This window comes from Hippopotamus amphibius, chromosome 3 (assembly GCF_030028045.1).
Source record: "Hippopotamus amphibius kiboko isolate mHipAmp2 chromosome 3, mHipAmp2.hap2, whole genome shotgun sequence".
In the NCBI taxonomy this organism is placed as follows: domain Eukaryota; kingdom Metazoa; phylum Chordata; class Mammalia; order Artiodactyla; family Hippopotamidae; genus Hippopotamus; species Hippopotamus amphibius.
In genome coordinates this window covers 125105809-125125601 of record NC_080188.1, presented here as the reverse complement: position 1 = coordinate 125125601, position 19793 = coordinate 125105809, and the positions used below count along the sequence as shown (strand labels likewise).

Below are 19793 nucleotides of genomic sequence, written 5' to 3'. Positions count from 1 at the left end.
CCCACGGCGTCGGGCCCGCCCGCCCCGCGTCGGCTCCCCCTGGCGGCCGGGGCGGCGAGTGCAGCCACAGGAGGAATGGGGCAGGGGCACCCCCGGACCCCGGCACTTCGCTGCGGGTGGTTCAGCTGAACCGATCGGGGTGGGGGGAAGGGCGCTTAGGGACGGGGAGGCTGTTGGGGTGCAGCTGGCGGGACTGGGTGTAGAGGGCGCTGCTGAAGACCTGCCGGGGTCAGCCTGCTAAGGTTTCTGAAGGGCAGGGGCGGGGGTACTACCGGAGAGCAGGACTTGGGCCTGGGGGCACAAAGACCTGCCACCCACCGCACTCCTGCAGCACTCAGCTGAGTGCTGGAAAAACCACTCCCACCACTCTCTCTGCCCTCACGTCGCCTCACCCCTCCTGCAGCAGCTCGGCCTCCCCCCCCTCCCTGGGAGCAATTAGCAAGCTAATGGGCCTCCCGCCGGCAGGCGCCCCTCCCCCGTCCCTACCCGGGGAGGCCGGGCGCCTGCCGCCTCCTTTAAGGACTCAAGCACCCTGGCTTTCCAGAGCGAGCCTGGAACAGCGCCCCTCTTCTTCCGCAGACCCCCCACAGCTCAACCTGGAGCCTGTCCCTGTGGGGCTCCCGACTGCAAACTGGGAAGGGGAGAGCTGGCCGTTTGCCCAGAGGGGTCAGAAGCCTGCTGGGTGTCCATGAACTAGGAGGGTTGAGAAGGGGCTCTGCCGCGCCTGGCCCACAGCAGGTGCCCTGAAATCTGCGTGCCAGGGACGGGAGCTGGGAAGGCGCATGGGCACTGAGATGGGTGGGGGCTGCAGCCCCTCCCGCAGGGCTTGGCTGGGGGGGCTCCTGCCTGGGGGCCCCTGTGGGAGCCCCCCCAATACAGAGACAGTAGCAGCAGCAGGTTTAAAGTAGAACTCATCCAGAGGGGCCAGCCAAGTCACCTAGAAACCCAGAAAGAGATGGAGCTGGTTCTGGGGGAGGAGGGGTCAGTCAAGGAGGAGCCAGCCCTACAGGCCTCTTTGCCCCAGGCTCTCAGACCCCCAAGGGGAGCCCTGCCTGGCACTGGCCATTCTCAAAATCCTCACCATGTTGCATGCCAACTCTAACCTAACAGATCTAGGCTTTGGCTGAGGCCCTGTGGGATGTGATTATTATCTCTACTTGAGGCCCAGAGAGGGGAAGGGACTTGCCCAAGGTCACACAGTTTCATAGGAGGATTGCAGCCCTCGCTCTTGAAGCCCTGCTTATGTCCTGCCTTTACTCCTTGCCCTTGAAGAGACAAAGAAAGGAGGACAGGACTTGTGATCCTTGTCCTCTCTCACCAGAGCAACAAAGCCATACCCGTCAGAGACTCAGGGACCAGGAGGTCTCATTGGGCAGAGCCATGCAGGGTAGAGATTGGCCTCTGCTCCCACTGGCTTGGGTTCAAGTCTAACACCAGAACCTAGTCTCTCTGTGCCTCAGTCACCTTGTCCAGAAGTTGGAGGTTGTCAGAGGATGAAATAGGCAAAGGGTATGAGATTACCCCTGGGTATAGACAGCTGGATATCTAAGAAATGGAGAGCAGGCTGTGGGGATATCGGGGAGGAAGGAGGAAAGGGCTGGATCAGCTCTGGGGCAGGGGGTCTGCCAGCTAGTGCCAGGGTTAGCAGGGCCTGAAGTCAGGGCCTGAGCTTAGGTAGAAGCTCTAGCCAGCAGCTCCTTGGAAAACCAGATGGGAACCTGCTTCCTGGGCCTGAGCCCCTCCCCCTCTCCCTCCATGCCTGTGTCTCCTGAGGCCAGGACAACCCCCATTAGAGGGCTCCTTCCTCCTCGGACACTTTCTTCCAGCCTTGGTAATGGTAATAGGGTTTCTCGGCAAGCAGTAATGGTGGAAGGAAGGCAGTCTTTCTGGCCTCTGCCCTTGATTAAGGGAGTGGTCTCAGCCACAGGACCCTCCCTAGGGCCTCTGCTTTAAGGAGGTGCTGAAAGCAGCTTTAGCTGCCCTCTGGTGGAGGGGGGCCAGGACCCCAAGGGCAGGGTGCGGGGCACGAAAGCAAGGGCTGGGATATGGTCTTGGAGCACCGACCTGAGCCCCACATCACAAGAAGTCAGCAGAATCAGCCCCTTTGACGAAGCTCTGGGTAGGTAAGTGACTTGCCCAGGGCCTCTCAGCCTAGGGCAGAGGCAGGATTTGAACCCAGTTCTTCCACTCCAAGGTTCTGTGCTGGGGAGCCCAGCCTCCATGACAGCTGCAGGCCATCATGACCATCTGCACTAACTGTTCACAGGGTAGGTGGCCATGGGAAGGGACTGGACGGACAGGGGAGTCAGCCCCAGGAATCTGGGAGTGCCCTGGGGGTAACATAGGAGGTAGAGAGAGGGAGAATCAGGAAAAGCATCCCTGGCTCTTCTCTGTTCAGCCTAGAGAACCCTCAGGGGACATCTGAAATTTGCACATACCAGGAGGCCTTCACACCAGCCTTGAAGGGAGGAGGGACAGGAAGATCATTGCTCAGGGTCATAACATCTAGGGGGGCAGAACTGGGGCGGTACCCAGGTCTTTACTGCCTGTAGATTTCATTCCCACAACAAGCTATGGTATATCCTCCCTGGTAACCCTTAACCCCTCAAGGCCTGAATCAATGTGCCGGAAAGAGCAGACCCGCCCTGGTGGGTATGGTGGGAAATTTGGACTTGGGTAAATTGCTTCTCCCATCAGGCCAAGCTCAGAGCCTGAGGCCAGATTGGGGATGGGGCTCTCTTAGTAAGGGTGGGTCCTGCCTCCTCCACTAGAGCAGGGTCAGCCCTTCCCTGGCCCCCCAGGCTGGCCAAAGGGAGGCTAAGGCCAGAAGAGGGGCTGGGGAGGAAGGAGGTATCAGCCAGTCACTGAGCCTCAGGAACCTGCCCCCTACCCAGGCCCCTCAGGGAGGAGCCCACCTGGCATGAATCCCACACACACCATTCTCAGCCATTGCCTTCTCATTGTCTGTTCTCTCCAGAGACAAGGTAAGCCTAAAGTCCTGGGTTTGAGTTTGTCTGCAACACCAGCTGTGTGACCCTAGGCCAGTGTCAGCCTCTCTCTGAACCCCATCTACCGCAGGGGCTTCTCTGGCATCCAGAGAGAGGGTAACTGTGAGGGGTTGGGACTTACAGCCTCTCAGACCCTGAGACTCTGCTTGGGACTGCAGAGGGTGAGCCTGCTGTCTGTGGAATGATCTGAAACAGAGCGGCACAGCCTTGTGGGGTGGTATGAGTAGTGACTTTGTGTCAGGGGGCCTGGGTAGACAAGCTGAGCTCCATCTCCATCTGGCTGTGTGACATGACCTCTGTGGTGCAGTCATTGAAACCTCCATGCATTTTCCTATTTAATCTTTGCCACAACCTTCCAAGGAAATGGAGGCACAAAGGAAGCCATTCATTCTTTCATTCGGTCATTTGTTCAACCAGTAGTTATCGATCACCTACTATGAGTCTGATCTAGGTGCTGAGAGTTCAGCAAGAGTCAGATAATTTGCCTGATCCACGTAGGTCTGAAGTTCAACCATGGGCATCAGCCGTAAGCAAGGGCCAGACAGGTCTCGGCCTCAAGGAGCTCATAGTCGAAAAATGGGAGACAGACAATGAACAAATGAATAAGAGACACTATTTCAAAATAGAGAAATATAGAAAATCAAATCAGCTACAGGAATGCGACATACGGTCAGCTTAAGAGAGGTGGGCCACGTAAGGCTCCTGTGAGGTCTGAAGGGCAGAAGCAGCCGCAGAGCGAGGATCTGTAGGAGAGCGAGTGAGGTGCCCTCACGCCGGAACCGGCTCTATGGAACCGACCGTAGGAACTCTTATTAGGGTCAGCTGTTGTTATTATCTTTATTATCGTGTGTACCGGCTCCCCCACTTCCCAGCTCTTTATGCCTCCGTTTGTACACACGGAGGTGGCGGGGTACGGAGGACCGCGCCCCGTGGAGACCAGCCCTACGAGGGCGCTCCAAACAAATTCTGTGCTTCCTGGCCCCGGCTCCGCTGCGGGGGAGGGGCGGCCATGTGGGGCCGGACCGTGAGAACTACATTTCCCATAATTCCGTTCCCAGCCGCCATCTTGGCTGGTGGGCGGTGGCGCCCAGGGTCTGGCCCTTCAGGCCGCCCGGTAGGCTTAACTCACCCGCAACCTAAGCCTCCATCATGGGGGGCGTGGAACCCCGACAACTAGGATGTCAGGTGACCTGAGCAGCGCCTGCCTGGCTTCCCCACTCCACTCCGTGGATCGTGTCCGCCCGGTCCACGTGTTTGTCCGCGCGAAGAAGCCTGCTCGTCCCCCGCTGGCCAAGGGCCGGAGGACCAAGAAGGGGACTCCCACGTCTCCTCCTTGGACCTCTGTCCTGTATACAGTGCCCACTCCCCTCCGTTCTCAGACGGCCCCTGTTTTTGCTTCAATGAGGACAGAACACTAGGTTCCCCGCAGGAGCGCAAATCCTGGTACCGGGCGCTTAGAACGCCTGGGTTTGGGGCAGGGAGGTTAAAAGGGATAGCGGACAGTTAGGCCGAAACCTCTAAGGGGTAGACCCTCCGCTAGCCCCTGCCCGGGGGCGGGGTAGGGGTGAGGGGCCTGCTGCAGGACTGTCCCTTTAAGGGGGTGTGGTCGGGGGGCGGGGGAAGCGATCCAGACAGAGAAAGCGGCTTCGGCGGCTGCGGCTCGGGCGGCGGCCGCGGGGGACAAAGGGCGGGCGGATCGCCGGGGAGGGGGCGGGGCGCGGCCAGGCCAGGCCCGGGGGCTCCGCATGCTGCAGCTGCCCCCGGGCGCCCCCGCCGCCGCCCTCGCCGTGGAGCCGCGCGGAGCCGAGCTCACGAGCTAACCCGAGCCAGCGGCCCGGAGCCAGCCGGCGGGCGTCCCGGAGGCGGCGGCGCAGGGAGGGGCCCGACGCGCGCACGTGGCCCCGGCGGCCGCCATGGCGGACAGCGGCCCCGCGGGGGGCGCGGCGTTGGCGGCCCCGGCCCCCGGACCGGGGAGTGGCGGCCCAGGGCCCCGCGTCTACTTTCAGAGCCCCCCTGGGGCTGCAGGCGAGGGCCCGGGCGGCGCGGACGACGAGGGCCCAGTGAGGCGCCAAGGGAAGGTCACGGTCAAGTACGACCGCAAGGAGCTACGGAAGCGCCTCAACCTGGAGGAGTGGATCCTGGAGCAGCTCACTCGCCTCTACGACTGCCAGGTGTGCCCCCCACCCTGCGCCGACACCCTAAAATCGGTCTCGATTCGGGCCGCCTGTCACCCGAAGTAAATGGGCACTCCGCTTCCGTGCACTCCCCTGCTCTCCGTACCCCCGCCCCCAGTGTATGCTCTTTCTTATCTGACCTAAGTCACTCCTTTCTTATCTGCTGCCTCGGACGGGAGACACGGGGCTAGTCTGGGCTGGCGGGGAAAGGAGATCTTCCTATTGCCTGCTAGCCTAGACTAGTTAAAAAGCGCTAGCTAGCCTGGTTGGTGGGAGTACGGGTCTTGCTTATTCTAATGGGCTAACCTGGAGCTCCATCTTGGCATGGGGGGCAGGCAGGCTAGCCCACTCTCTGGGTTCTGGTTCTCCACCCTATGACTCCTTCCTTGCTCAAATGGTGACTCAGGCACCAAGCCCCAGGCCCCGGGGGACAGGGTGGAGGAGTGGGCTTGCCCTGTGCTGCCTACCCTAGCCCAGCCCTGGAATGCAGCTGGCTCCAGACAGGAGAGATGCTTCCTGGGGGGGAGGGGTGGCAGGCACCCCCTCCCTCAGCAAAGCATGGGCTCTTTGTTTCCCCTTTACCAGGCCTAGGTCCTTCCCACTGATCCCTCACCCTTCACTTCCTCCCCACTCCCGGGAAGCTGTGACAGGTGTTTGGGGGAGGGGAAGGGGCTGTGATGAGTTGGGACAGCTGGCCCCACCTGTGCTCTAGTTGAGGTGGGGGGCCCAGGAGTTGGGGAGATACATCTGCAGGGTTCCCAGCCCCAGATCCCCAGCCCTAGCTGTCTGGCACCCAGGGTGCCCAAGTGGCGGGGACAGGAAGCTCCCCCCCACATTGGGCAGTTTGCCTTGGCACAGGCCTGATCTGTTTTCTTCCTCGGAGCAGCTGCTGCTGTCTGCTGGGCAAAGAGGGCTGGCTTGTCTGCAGTAGGGCAGGGGCCTCAGCCAGAGAACCCCTCTCACACGCTCTCTCCCAACTCAGGCCCTTGTCTCTCCCTCCTCCCCCACCCCTACCCCAGGAAGAGGAGATCCCGGAGCTGGAGATTGATGTGGACGAACTCCTGGACATGGAGAGCGATGATACCCGGGCTGCCAGGGTCAAGGTGAGAGGGGCTGGGGGGCAGCAGGGCCAGGTCAGGGGAACAGGGAATAGAGGGCTACTTGGAGGCACTGCCCCTTGGGTAGGCAAGCCTGCGGAGCCAGGCCTTCCTTGGTCTGAGTCAGCCAGCTCTGCTTGGGCTCAGCTTCTGCTTCCGTCAAATAGGGCCAATGGTACTTGCCTAACTGTTCAATGGCTGTGACGTCTCCTGTGCCTCAGGGTTGCCCCAGTGCCTTGGAAAAGGGTATAGGTGAACTCTAGGCCCCTGTTCCCAAGACTCACAGTTACACTTTCCCCCCATGCCCCACTAGGAGCTGCTGGTTGACTGTTACAAACCCACTGAGGTAAGGAAGTGGTTTTCCCAGAGGGTGAGGTGAGGAACCTGGGGTCCTGTAATCTTGGGGTCCGGTCTCCCTAATGTCCTCCCTCCCTCCAGGCCTTCATCTCTGGCCTGCTGGACAAGATCCGGGGCATGCAGAAGCTGAGCACACCCCAGAAGAAGTAAGGGTCCTCGACCCAGGTGAACGGTGGCTCCCACAGGACAATCGCTGCCCCCCGACCTCGTAGCAACAGCAATACCAGGGGGACCCTGCGGCCAGGCCTGGTGCCATGAGCAGGGCTCCCCGTGCCCCTGGCCCAGGGGCCTCTTCCCTGCCCCCTCAGTTTTCCAATTTTGGGGTTTTTTATTATTATTAAACTGATGGGACTTTTTGTGTTTTTATATTGACTGCGGCGCGGGCCCTTTAATAAAGCTAGGATACGCCTTTGGTGCAGTTAACAGGCTCGCCTGGTCTCTTTTAGGGGGGACACACTGCTTTACGACTGCTGCCAGCTCATCTTCTCCCCAGGTGACCGCAAGCCTTCCTAAGGGCCACGTAGCCATGGCGATAGCCCAGTGCTGGCTCCCAGACCAGGAGCTGGAAGTGGCTGGGGAGGTGGGGGGAAGCTGTGTTGCTGCTGACAGGCAGGAATACTCCTTTTTGCCCTGCACAAGGGCCACCATGCCACCCAGAGCTCGGCCATCATGACCTCCATGTCACTGAGCCTTCTAGACCCCAAGGCTCTGCAAGCCAGCAAAGGAGAGGGAGGGATGGTGGGAGAATGAGGGAGAGGGGAGCCTGAAGCTATGGCTTCTAAGTCTCTCAGGACCCACAAACACACACAGGCTCACTTCATGGGCTTTAAGGTTTTTTTTTTCTCTTTAAACAGTCTGGTCCCTGACAGGGGCCTCTCCACCGCCCCTCCCCAGTTTGGCTACAGTTCTGAACGTCGCTCGATTTTGAGCAGCTCCACCTCGAACACCAAGGTTGCACCACCTGTGGGGGAGAAGGGGGATCAGAATGAGAAACGGGGCTACGGGGAGATGGAATGGGTACAGGAGATGGGGGCAGGAAGGTTTATTACCTGGAATCTTTGGGGGAGCTCCTCGCTCTCCATACCCTGCAAAGATGCACAAAGAAACAAAGTGAGCTGTGGCCACGCAGAGTAAGTGCAGTGTTCTGCAGATAACCTGGCTGAAGCCAAGCCTCTGCCCATCCCAGCAGAAGGCCAGAAATGGAGGAGGTGTAATGGAAATGGGAGCGGGCTGCAAAAGGTCTTGTAGAGGGCAGAGAACGGGCACCAGAGCCAAGTGTCCCAAGGGTCTTGCCCTGTCCTCAATGCTGGACACAGCTAGCCTTGGAAGTGGCATGTACTAAATGTACTGAGTGGAGATCAATGCAGAGGCTGAACCAGCCTTCACCCTTACATAGATACACACCCTGAACTCCCTATCCCCTCTCAGGAAGGGCCTCTTACCCAGCTCTGATGGGATCACCAGCTTCCGCTTTTCCCCCTCACACATCCTGCAGGACAACACATGTTCAGCATATGGCGACACCCAGGCTCCCTGCCCCCCACCCATCCCTGGGGCTTGCCTCCCACAGTTCACCTCCTGGACCACAGTCATGGCCCCTCGACTCACCCTAGCAGCCCCTGGTCCCAGCCCTTGATGACCTGGCCTGTGCCCAGGGAGAAGACAAAGGGCTGGTTCTGGGGCAGGCTGCTGTCAAACTCTGTTCCATCTTCCAGCTTCCCCTGTGAGACCATGAGAAGGCCAGTGAGGAGGAGGGTCTGCTCTGACACCCCCACCCACAGGTGCTCTTCCCATCAAGGTGGCACCCCACAGCATCGGTGGCCATAGTGCTAGAAGGGGACAGAACCTTAGGCAGCTCACAGTACATTGCCACTGCTTGCTGGTGCCAACCTGGGAGTAGACAGTAAAGAGCAGAATAGAAGCATGCAAAGTAGATGAGGAGACTTGCTGTAAGTCACACACCTTTTGGCAGAGAAACCTGGCTCCCAAGTCCTTTCTGGTCCCCGGAAGCCCCCCCCCCCAAAAGCTCTACTCCCTTACCCACCGTATAGTGCATGTGCAGGACATCCCCTTTGCGCGATTTGATGGGACAGTGGTCTACCCGTTTCTTGACTCCGATCTGCAGCTTCCGTTTGCCCTCGGCTCCCGCAGCCGTGACCAGGGCGCTCAGGCAGATGGACAGTACTGTCAGGACCCAGCTCAGCCTCATGTCTCTGTGGGGACAGACCCCGACCAACCAACCGGGGGAGAGGAACGGGAGGGCATGGAATAAGAGCAGGCACCAGGAGGATTCCACCCCACCATACTTTGCCTGCCCCTGGGGATCCCCTTGTCCCGGGTCACCGCCCCCTCCCCCAGGCTCCGCGGCCACACTTACCAGTCCAGTGAGAAGGGGGCTTGCCCGAGGACCCCAGCAGCGGGGGGAGGGGGTCAGGGGAGGCCACAGCAGCCAGGGTCCCGCCCCTTTGCTCACCCCCTGCCCTACCATCCCTCCCGGTCCCCAGTTCTCCTCTTCAATTCCCACCCGTCCCTTTCCGCAAAGTCCAGACCCTATCTGGCTGCACAGCAGTTGCCCCAACCGGGCGATCCCATTCACGCCATACCCAGTTGCCTCCCGCCCAGCACACCCACACCTCTGCGGCTGCCGCAGGGGGCCGGCCCCGAGGCACCCACACGTCGCCACTGGGTGGCTCCGGGGAGCCCCGGTCCTCCGGGGATACCCCCCAGGCTGACCCTGTGCCTCCGCCTGGGGCGCCGCCCCAACTCTGAGCCCTCGGGGGCCTGCGGGGCACCCAGACTGGCCCCGTGTCGGGTGGCCGCCGAGCCCGCTCCACCCACACCACCTCTCCCGGGGGAGTTCTCGGCCTACCGCGTCCCCAGGCACGGCCACCACGGAGACCGCCCCCGCGTGGACGCCCTGGGCCATCACCTGCTCCTACCCCTTCGGTGGATTCCTTGGCCCCACCCTTTAGAGGGCGTGGTTCCGCCCCCGGCCCTATAGCCCCGCCCCCGACAGAACGAGACCCCTTTTCCTGAACCGTAGCCACGCCACTCACCGGCTGAAGCCCCGCCCCCAGCGCCTGGGTTCCTTCCCCCTCGGTCTCCAAACCCGAGGCTCCGCCTTCCGCCTGTTCCAGCTCCTCCTCCAAGGGCCAGTCTCCGCCCCCCACCAGCCCTAGCCCCGCCCCCAGCCCTGGAGCTCCGCCTTCCACTGGCACCAGCTCAGAAGTCCCACCCTTCTCCGTTCCACGTCCCGCCCAGACTCCCGGAGCCCCGCCCCGTGAGGCGTGAGAACCCTCCCCCTGCGGCATCCCCAGACAGCTCTAACCCCAACCCTCAATTTCCTCGTAACCTTTCCCTCGTTGACACTCGGAGCTCCGGCCCGCTCCTGTCCCGCCTTATCCAGCCTGCCCCCTTGCACCCCGGCTCCCCCCAGCCCGGGCTGTGGCCCCCGCTCACCTCCTCGCCGCGCCCCCGGAGTCAACCCCAGTCGTGCTGCCGTCTCTGCGCAGGCGCGTCACCGTCGCCACCAGACCGGGCCACGCCGCCCGCCCTCATTGGACCGTGCGAAACCCGCTGCCACACGCCCGCCTGGGCGGTTTCTCCCCTAGCTCCGCCCCCCGCGCCGCCATGTGACTTGTGCGTCATGTCCGGTGGCTCTGTAGTCCCTAAGGTTAGGTGAAAGTGACTTCCGAAAGGGCCGAAGGCACTTCCGGCCGAGGTGAAATTAAGGTCAGGCGGGCGCGGGTTTCCAGAGGGGGTCTCGAGACGCCATTTTATGCCGCCCCCAGCCTCTCCCAGGGCGCTCCTGTTTGCCCCGGGCCTCTTCAGGATCCACAGTCCTCAGTTGCTGTGCAAGGTGCCTGACTTCAGAGTGAGCCCTGGGTTTGAATCCAGCGTCTGCTACTCATTGACTGGCTGTGTGACCTTGAGCAAATTCCTTGGCCTGGTAACTCGGGCTTGAGAACATCCACCCCGCAGGGCCCCTGTAGGATTGCTGCAGTGATCTGCACCCCACGGCCCTAGCTCAGGGCAAATGCTTTCTCCCTTTCTGCTCTCCCAACATACAGGCCTGCCTCTACCTGCCACACACTGACCCCCGAGTCTGACGGTAACCGTCTGGCTGGTCCATTCCCCGACCAAACTTATTTCCAGGCACACCAGCACCCAGGAGTGAACATCTGTCTATTGAAGTCATGAACCTGCAACTGGGAGGCAGCGAAACCTAAGCTGAGTGTTAGGGAGACAGCCGACCAGAGGTCAAATCCCCAGGTCAGCCTTTCTGAGCCAGTTTCCTCCACAACACTGACCTCAGAATTGAGGACTAGGCGAGAAGGCACATACAAAGCAGTGTGCGCACTGGGTGGGCTAAATGGGCTTGGGAGGTGGTAGCTAGCTAGCATCCCTTTTCTTTTTTTTTTTGGCACACGGGCTTAGTTGCTCCGCGGCATCGTGACCTCTACATTGGCAGGCGGATTCTTAACCACTGCGCCACCTAGGAAGCCCCTAGCTAGCATCCCTAACCTCATCTGTCTCACTCTGAGCTCTGGCATTTTTGGTGACAACATAGCTGAGAAAATGATTTGAAAGCAGCAATCACTGTCAGGAATTGTCTCTTCTGGTTTAACCCCGCTCTTGGTTTGGGCTCAACAAGATCACTACCCTACCCTCTAACACTTCAGAGAAGGCCTCCATTAGGGTAGCCGCTTTGGGTTAACCTCTGCCCTGAATGTTCTGCCTTGATGGGGCAAAGCATTGGTGCCCAAGGTCACCCTTCAGTTCACCCCCTCATCACTCAGCCCCAGGGGCACTGGAGGCTGCAGGCAGAAAGCTGGCCACCGAGAGCTTGGGGTGGGTCAGATAAAGGTCAGGAGAGCCCCAAGCAGGGCCTGGGAAGGGGAGCCCAAGGTGCAAGGGAGGCGAGAGTGGAGAAGTATGTGGTTGGGTGAGTGGGGCCCACCAGCCATAGACCTTTGGTGCTTCCTCCCTTTCAAGGACATGGGAGTGAGGCGGGGGCAGAGCAGGTGCGTGACTATCGAGTTAAGCTGCAAACATAGAGTGCAGCCCGGCAAGGAAGATGGGTGTTCTTTTCTATCACATGACTCTCTAATTTTGTTGGAGCCCAAGGGCCCAGACCACAGCAATCATCTCTTCCCTCCATGCGCACATCTGGGAACTGAGGCTCAGGAAGAGAGGGGCAGTGACAACCAAAGTCATTCAACGGATCTGGGTCCCACCCCAAGCTCACTGGCCATCTCCTTCCAGAAAGGAGCCCTTGTGTTGAGCAGAGGGGCAGGGATTCCTCGGGGCCTGTTAGCACAACATGAACACGAAAGATGCACGATTCTGGCTCTGTGACCTGTTGTGAGGCCTTGGGCCTCATCTCCTCCAAGCTCCGTGTCTAGGAGACAGTGTGACGCAGACATTCATGTCCAAACCAGCCAGCCTGGATGGTGACAAACAGTGACACAGGCAGGGAGTTTCTTCCATCTCTTTTATCGGGATTGGGGTTCACAGTTCTTGTACTGAAGCCCAACTCCCACTTTTTTTTTTGTAGAGGATCAGGGTCTTCTTAGCGAGGGGATGCAGGAGCCAGTTGTAAGATGCTCACTTGCACGAGGTGGTTAAAAACGGAGATGGGACCCCGTTCTCTCCCAAGTTGGTACGTGACCCCTCTTGCTGCCTCCAGGTCTCCGCATCCAACTCTGTCCACGTTGTTGGACGGCAGCCTCGGAGAGGCAAGGGGCAGCTGGAAAGCCCTCTGAGAGGCCCAGGTTCTGGAGGAGCTTCTGCCCAGGTTGAGGTCTTGGGGACTGGACTGTTCTCACCAGGCTACCCTCTTGTCCCCCTCTGGGGGTGCCTGTGAGGCAAGTGGCCCCACTGAGTCTCAAAAGCAAGGTGTCACCTTCGCAGCTTCTGGCACCTGAAAAGGGAGGAAGGGATCTTTCATGCTGGCACAGCTCAGCCCCTGCTCCTCTAGACTCACCCCCTTATTACCTTCTGTGAACCCCATTCTCCCCTAACACTCCTGGGAAGCCCCAGCTGGCCTGGCCCACAGGATGCCACCATGGCCCCGCTGTGGAAGGGAGGGGTGGTGAGAAGCACCTTGGACAAGGGTGGACCAGGGTTCCACTACATCCCCTTGCCTCTCAGAGCCTATAAGGTCAAACAAACATCTACCACAGGGGTTTCTGGGAAGGCTCAGAGCTTTGCAAATTGGAAAGCTATCTTTCTTATTTCTACTCCTGGCAATGTCACCTCTTCCAGGACGTGTCTAACCTCTCAAAGACAACATCAGGGGCCCTCACCACAGCCCTTGACATCCTCTGCCAGCATCATGTGCCCTCATGTCTGACTCCCACATCAGAACACGAGCCTTGTTTACACTGACCTCAGTGCCAGCAGGCCCTTGGTCAATATCTGTTCAACACTCAAAGCTTCCCCTTCCCTGGCTCTTCTCCCATCAGCAGGCTCACCTGGACCTGCTCCAGGATGGGCTCTTGACGCCACCCCCAACTCCTCACCTGCAGGTGTCTGGGTTGAGCTCTAAGCCCCGCCCTTGACAACGGAGGAAGCTGCGGCGTCGGCAGCGGCAGCGGCAGGTCCGGGGGTCAGGACGCTGGCGGCGCTGGGGGCAGCGTGGGCAGAGGGGCCTGGGGCTGGAGTGGGATGGGTGATGTCAGCTGGGGAGGGTGCTCCGGGGGCAGGGTCCCAGCCCGGAACAGAGCGGGGCTGGGGACGGTGGTGGGGAGTGGAAGCCCTAGGAGGAGAAGCAACATGTCTCGGGTGGGAAGGAAGAGCCTTCCCGGGAGCTGGGGTCGGGGAGGAGCATATAGTCTTGGGGAGCAGAGGAAAAGGGGAGAGGGGAACACGAGTGGGAGGAGAAGGAGGGGAGGGGACCACAACTTCCTGACACACTCTTACACCCCCTGCCCTACCCACACATTACATTCTGGGCGCTAGGCCTGGGCTCCAACCCCACCTCAGCAAGAGCCCGAGACTCACCTGTCCGGCTTCACAGCACTCTCTCGTTTTTTTGGTCTGAAAAGTAAGAGTGACAGACAAGAGACAAGGAGGAAGAAGATCAGGAAGCCAAGCATCCTACTCTTTTGCCCTAGATCCCAGGCCTCCCCAGGTCTACTCTTGGAAACCTGGTCCCCACTGTGGTGTACCACCACACCCAGCATCCCCCCCAAGCCTGGTCTCTGCGAACTCAGAAGTGGGGCCTGGCTGGCACCTGCATTCACACTGGCTGTGTTCTTCCAGGGACATCTCCCCCAGCTGACTGCTTGGGTACCGGATCATGAGTATCTGTGCTCAGGAGAACAGGGAGAGAGACAGTGAGAGAGAGAGGAAGGGGACACAGCACAGGCTGGAGAGGTGAGAACACCTTGCCCACCAGCCAGGGCTCTGGTCGCCACCCCCTCCATCCCCAGAACTCCAGCATCCAGCCAGGCACACTCCACCTGCCCCGTACCTGCATTCGGACTTGGTGCTGCCCAGTGGGCACGCACTCCAGGCCATCGTCAGGGCAGCAGCCGCCACAGCGCTGCACCGTCACGCAGCTGGGCACCAGTTGCTTGGCCACTGTGCCCATGAGCTCCATGGTCAGGGGCACCACCACCTCCCGCGGCTGGCAGGTGGCACGAGCGTACACGTCTATCCATGACACCACTGGGGACAGATGCGTAAGGGTTAAGTCCCCACTGGGTCTCCTGCAGCTGCTCCCTGGTTCCCCTACCGCTGTGCCCAGAAGCTATTCTCCCTAGTTCCCATGTCACAGCCACCCTCCACTAGCCCCACTTCTGTCCTCCAATCTGTCTACCCTGCCCTATTCATCTAGAAGCCAGGAACCCCACTGCCTCAATCTCTTCTGTGAAATGGGCAGAATAAGAGTTTGCATCTTACAGAGAGGCTGTGATTACACAAGATGAGAAATACACAGAGTCTGGAATCAGGGCTGGAAGCAAAGATTCTCGGTGCTGGCTAGTGCAAAGTTTCTATTGTTACTATTACCTTTCTTCTGGTGGCCAGGGACATCAGGCTGGGAGACAGGGGCCTGTAAGAGAGAAGAAACCTGGACCCAAGGTGCACTCCAGGAAGGGCTAGCCCTGGCGCTCTCCCCAGGGCTCTGCCCTTGCGGTCAGGAGCCTTAAATTTCTCTCTGACATTTTTCCAGACTGCTCTGTTCCTGGGGCCACGCTAGCTTTATCTGCCCTGTCCAGGCCACCTGGGACCTGAGACCTGCCCTGGCTGGCAGCGTCGAATCTCCAAGCCTGAGGACCGGGCTTGTTCTGGGCTTGTTCTCGAGGCCGCAGATCAGGAGCGGGCACAGTGGGCGCCGAACCGCGTCCTGCAGGCACCGAGGCGGCCCCGCCCCCGGCTGAGCCCAGGGGACGGGGTGGGGCGGGGGAGTGGCCCCGGAGTTGGGCCGGCGGGCCGGCAGGCCGGCAGGCAGGCGGGGAGGGACACCTCCCGGGGGATGCCCGGGCCGGGCTCCCGAGACGCCCCCGTCCGCGGCCCGAGCCCGCGGATCCCCGAGGGCCCGGCCGCTCCGCGCCTCCCCACTTCCGCCAACCTTGAGAGAGGGCACGGCGGGCGGGATGTCGCGGACGCACGTACCTGGGCGGGGGCCAGCTGCAGGAGCGCGGCGAGCAGCAGGCGGCGGAGCAGGGGGCTCATGGTGCCCGCGGGGGCCGCGCGCCAGGGGCGCCCGCATCGCCCTAGCCCGGCGGCGCGGGAGGCGGCGGCAGCCAGAGCCCCATGGCGCGGGCCCGGGCGCGGCGGGCGGGGGCCGGGCGCGGGGGGCGGCTCCTCCGCGGCCCCCTCCCGAGCCCTGGGCGCAGGCAGCGCAGCGCAGCGCAGCGGCGGCGGCGGCGGCGGCCGGAGGAGCCGGGCGGGCGGGCGGCCGGTGGTGGCGGCGGGCGGCGGGGACGGCGGGGGCGGCGGGGGGCCGGGCCCGGGCTGGCGGGCGGGCGGCTCATGTGACCCAGACACGCGCTCCCCACCGGGCCGCGGGGCGGGGGCGGGGCGGGGGAGGGGGGGCGAGGCCGCCGGCGGGGCCCGCCCCCTCCACGCACACCCCCCTCCCGCCGCAGCAGGGGAAAGGGGACGCACCGCCCAGGGGGCCGGGCTCCCGGGTTGCCGCCGCCAGAACCCGGAGGGCGGGGCCCGGGCTGGGGGCGCTGCGCCCGCAGGAGGGAGCCAGACACGAGCTCTGAGAATCACTTTATTGCACGCGTTTTGGGGAGTGGGGCGTCCCAGAAGGGAGCACACCGCAGGCTCCATCCAAGGTGAGCGCTCCAAGGTGAGCCGCTCAGGGGCTGGGGCCGGGGGACACCAGCTCGGGGCCTTGCGGAGACCCGGCTGGTGGCTGCAGCTGCTGCCTCCGCTGTTGCTCCTCCTGAAGCCTGGCTCTGTTGGCCCTGCAGGGGAGAGCACCTGGGTGGTCGGGACTGGGATGCTGGAGGACAGTGAGGAGAAGGCAGGAAAGGGCTGAGACAGACCTGGCCCGGGCCCGAGTGTCATTGTAGATAGCTGTGATGATCCGATCCTTTTCATCCATGAAGCTACGGTGCATCTGCTCCAGTTTCCTGCAGGGGGGTTACAGTTAACTCTGGGGTCCCCCAATGCCCGCTGTCCCCCAAGCCCCACCCCCCTCCACCCCACTCGAGGGTCTCACAGCTTTACACCTGTGCGGACCTCAGCCTAACTGCCTGTGCTACGTGAGGAGAGGGGCACAGAGTGGCTGGGACTTATCCAGGGTCTAATGGTGACCCAGGTCTCTGACTGTCCTGAAGTTGGTGACAGCAGCTCTGAACATCAGGGGGGTCCTTGAAGGAGACTAGAAAGGTTTGTTCATCTGACTCCATCACTGAGTTAGGCATGCTGCTAGCAAGTGGGCACCAGGTTTCAGTTGTCTTTACTGTTGAACCTCAGTGGCATGGCACGCATGTGAGGGTAGCAGGGAAACAGCGACTGCCAAACAAATGAGGACAGTTGCTGGTGAGGCCCAGTTCAAAGCACTTCCTTCTCGTGCAGGATTTTGGTTGGCTCCAGCACTCTCTGGCAACCAGCACCAATTTAAATTCAAATTATAGGGGCTTCCCTGGTGGTGCAGTGGTTAAGAATCCGCCTGCCAATGCAGGGGACACAGGTTTGATCCCTGGTCCGGGAAGATCCCACATGCTACGGAGCAACTAAGGCCATGTGCCACAACTACTGAACCTGTGCTCTAGAGCCCTTGAGCCACAACTGCTGAGCCCACATGCTGCAACTACTGAAGCCAGCACAAGAGAAGCCACCGCACTGAGAAGCCCGTGCACCGCAACGAAGAATAGCCCCTGCTCGCCACAACTAAAGTCCACATGCAGCAACTAAGACCCAACACAGCACCCCCCCCAAAAAAAAAATCAAATTATAAAAAACTGAAAATGACATTAGCCCTTAGTGCAGAGCTGCCTTTACCAAGTAAGAAGACGCTCTGGAGGAGACCTATTTCATGATATTCTTAGCTTGAGAGACACAAGAGTGCAGGCCACAGGGGTGGTGTGGCCGGATGGCTGACACTGGGCTTCGCCCACCCTCCTGCCCTCTGCCTACCTCCCTAGGAGGACGCGCACCTGAAGGCAGCATAGTGCAGGCCCATGCCTGCCAGCATGACCAGCAGGCAGTATCCCAGCACCTGCAGGTTGTGTTTGTGCTGCCGCTGCCTTGACTGTGGTCCCTGAGGCCTCACTTCATGAAACTGGGCCCAGTAGTGTTCATTGCGGGGTGCCCAGGAGCTGCTGGGAGGGAGCAAAAGGGACAGTGTAGGATGAGGCTCCCCAGGAGATGTGGGGGTGGCAAGCGGGAGGCAGGACGACTGTACCTGTGAGCCTGATGAGCAGACCTGGGATGGGCTGTGGTTCCCGGAGACTTTGGGGAAGCTGACCAGTGGAGCTGGTGGTCATAGCTGCGGCGGCTCTGCTCATGGCTCAGCACTTGGTATGCTTCACTCAGCTCCACAAAGCGGCTGTGCAGGGCTGGGTTCCCTGGGTCCCGGTCAGGGTGCAGCTGGAGTGGGGCAGGACACCCCTCATCTCCCTTTCTGATAATGTCCACCCACAAGGGCCCATATCATACCCAGAGGCCCTGCCTAGGGAGGGACCCTCACTCTCAGGCCTGCCCATCCCTCTAGAAGACCAGAGAGTCAGGAAGCACAGACTCCTGGCCCCTCCCTTTGTTCAAGCCCTTCCCACCTGCTGCCTGGCTCTCACTATATGCCTGGTCCCAGCTTTCCCAAGAGCAGGCAGGTCAAGAGAACCAAGCTTAGCCAGACAGGACTCCTGGCTCCTGCCCCCCAGCCTTTCCCGCACCTGGCTGGATCTCTCCCCTCGGGGCACCTCCCCCTCCCTATGAATGCTGAGGGAATGTGCACCAGCCCGAGTGAGTGAGCCTCTCAGCTCCATTCCTGAGAATTTGGAGCGTACCCTATCTGGCTCAGACTTCCCTTCCCCCCTCCACTTAAGACCCCCCTCCACTTAAGACCACCTCTTTGGACTTGGAGAAGAAAGCTCGTTTAACTTCTTCAGCGCTGGCACCAGGATGCACCCCCAACAGTTCATAGTAGTTACTGGGGCCAGACCTGTGGAGAGAGGCCCAAACCTGCAAGAGCTAAGGAAAACACGGAGGATATCCCTTCCCTGCTCATCCCAGCCCCCTGGGCCACAACCTTCAACTCAGCATCCAGGGGCTGAGAGGGCTGAGGCAGGTGCCAAGGGAGATCTCTCTAAATCACCCCTCCCTTTTTGAGTGTTCTGGGTATGGGACAGATCAGAATGTCTCAAAGTGTAGTTTTCATATCCTGTGCATCAGAAACCCCTGAAAAGCATATTTTTAAAAATAGATTTTTGAGCCCCACCTCATTCCTGCAAAATCAGAGTCTGCAGAGCAGGACCCAGGAATCTGCATTTTTGTAAGCCCCCCACAACCTTCCTGGGATATGCACAGTGATGCCTGACAACCACCTGAGTTGCGGAAAGCCCACTGGGTTTGGTTAGGCTCAAATTCCAGATCTGCCACTTAACTCTCTGTAAGACCTTGGGGGTCACCCCTTAATCTCTGATCCTGTGTCCTCAGCAGTGAAGGTGAGGGTAACCTGATAAACCTATAAGGCACCTGACACAGAGCGAGAGTTCACGACTATCCCGGCACAGGACCTAGAATTGGGCAGGCCAGCAACAAAAACCTACTGAACGACCGGCCGGCCCCGGCCCCGGCCCCGGGGGGCCCGACTCACCGCTGCCGGGCGGCCGCTGCGAAGAACCGAGTGGGAGGGTTGAAGGGCCACAGCCGGCACAGGCGCAGGGGCAGCATGGTGGCAGGCGGGCAGCTGGTGAAAGGAGGCCACAAAGAGGAGTGGGATGGGACCGGACTTCAACCACTGCAGAGGGGGAATGAGGGGTGGGGGTGGGGGTGGGGGGCAGAGGGAAGAGGCCTGGCCGGGTTTAGATGCGAAGGAAAACTGAAGCAGGTCCGGGGGACTCAGGGGCAGGTGCAACCTCCTTGCTGAAGACCAGACCCCAGTGTCCTGGCCCTGGCCTCTCCCCTGACCCGGGCGTCCAGGGCCCCTCTCTACACTTGTCTTGGTGTCTGCATAACCAGCCCGGGACGCCGAGACCCCCCTCCCAACCCTGGGAGCTCGGGGCGGGGGGGCAGGTGCAGGAGGAGCCACACCAAGCCCCGCCCCCGCTGCACTCACGGACCCCGCGGCCGCCGCCATTTCCTGGTCCTATTCAGGCCCCGCCTCCACACTCTCATTGGTTTAGGCACTCAGACCACGCCCGCTGGCTGAAAGGGGCGACGTGCGGCGAAGCCCCACCCCCGCACACCCATTGGCGATTGACGGCTCGGACCCACCCACTGCGACCACGACCGGCGGATTTGCAGAAAGGCGCCAGCGCCCACCCGGGGAGCCGGAGCCTGCGGGACGGAGCCAGACCCTCAGTGAGGCTTTCGGCTCAGCTGCCGTTGCTCTGTCCCTCGGACATGGCTGTTACTCCGCTCTGCAGGGAGACGCATTTCACAAAGCAGTTTCCACCCCATAGTTGGCCTGGAACCTCACCGGAGCCTGGCAAGAGGGCACGGCCCTCAGCCCGCAGAGGGGGAAACTGAGG

General features: G+C 60.9%; 5 protein-coding genes across 13 annotated transcripts; 1 reads left to right on the top strand and 4 right to left on the bottom strand.

The window, feature by feature from the left end:
* The first annotated feature begins 4738 nt into the window (after positions 1-4738).
* Positions 4739-7054, top strand: PPP1R14B (protein phosphatase 1 regulatory inhibitor subunit 14B). The gene is given in 6 exon segments (XM_057730080.1): positions 4739-4787; positions 4790-4896; positions 4898-5179; positions 6202-6285; positions 6593-6625; positions 6718-7054. Coding segments are annotated over 6 exon segments (609 nt in total). The 5' UTR covers positions 4739-4753; the 3' UTR covers positions 6787-7054.
* Positions 7055-7456: 402 nt separating this feature from the next.
* FKBP2 (FKBP prolyl isomerase 2) lies at positions 7457-10236 on the bottom strand. 5 transcript variants are annotated; one of them, XM_057727681.1, is made up of 6 exons: positions 10096-10236; positions 8681-8849; positions 8245-8357; positions 8079-8125; positions 7686-7721; positions 7457-7597 (listed from the first exon to the last, which is right to left on the bottom strand). In XM_057727681.1, the coding sequence occupies exons 2-6, from the start codon at positions 8843-8845 to the stop codon at positions 7536-7538; spliced, it is 423 nt and encodes a 140-aa protein (XP_057583664.1). In that variant the 5' UTR covers positions 8846-8849; positions 10096-10236; the 3' UTR covers positions 7457-7535. The 5 variants fall into 5 exon arrangements, with proteins under 5 accessions (XP_057583664.1, XP_057583662.1, XP_057583667.1 ...); XM_057727679.1 differs by lacking the exon at positions 10096-10236 and adding an exon at positions 9693-9713; XM_057727684.1 differs by lacking the exon at positions 10096-10236 and adding an exon at positions 9566-9616.
* Positions 9140-10087, bottom strand: LOC130849085 (uncharacterized). Its single transcript, XM_057727678.1, has one exon. It carries the CDS (start codon positions 9945-9947, stop codon positions 9150-9152), a length of 798 nt encoding a protein of 265 aa, XP_057583661.1. The 5' UTR covers positions 9948-10087; the 3' UTR covers positions 9140-9149.
* Positions 10237-12114: 1878 nt separating the features above from the next.
* Positions 12115-15496, bottom strand: VEGFB (vascular endothelial growth factor B). 2 transcript variants are annotated; one of them, XM_057728958.1, is made up of 7 exons: positions 15259-15496; positions 14653-14695; positions 14114-14310; positions 13874-13947; positions 13642-13677; positions 13161-13295; positions 12115-12559 (listed from the first exon to the last, which is right to left on the bottom strand). In XM_057728958.1, exons 1-7 carry the CDS (start codon positions 15316-15318, stop codon positions 12538-12540), a joined length of 567 nt encoding a protein of 188 aa, XP_057584941.1. In that variant the 5' UTR covers positions 15319-15496; the 3' UTR covers positions 12115-12537. The 2 variants fall into 2 exon arrangements, with proteins under 2 accessions (XP_057584941.1, XP_057584940.1); XM_057728957.1 differs by having other exon boundaries at positions 13161-13396; positions 15259-15495.
* A 50-nt stretch (positions 15497-15546) lies between these two features.
* Positions 15547-19423, bottom strand: DNAJC4 (DnaJ heat shock protein family (Hsp40) member C4). 4 transcript variants are annotated; one of them, XM_057728955.1, is made up of 7 exons: positions 19383-19423; positions 18917-19009; positions 18169-18262; positions 17528-17691; positions 17259-17420; positions 16143-16229; positions 15547-16061 (listed from the first exon to the last, which is right to left on the bottom strand). In XM_057728955.1, exons 1-7 carry the CDS (start codon positions 19397-19399, stop codon positions 15953-15955), a joined length of 726 nt encoding a protein of 241 aa, XP_057584938.1. In that variant the 5' UTR covers positions 19400-19423; the 3' UTR covers positions 15547-15952. The 4 variants fall into 4 exon arrangements, with proteins under 4 accessions (XP_057584938.1, XP_057584937.1, XP_057584939.1 ...); XM_057728954.1 differs by having other exon boundaries at positions 15550-16061; positions 17507-17691; XM_057728956.1 differs by having other exon boundaries at positions 15550-16061; positions 17507-17691; positions 19379-19399.
* Positions 19424-19793: the final 370 nt, after the last annotated feature.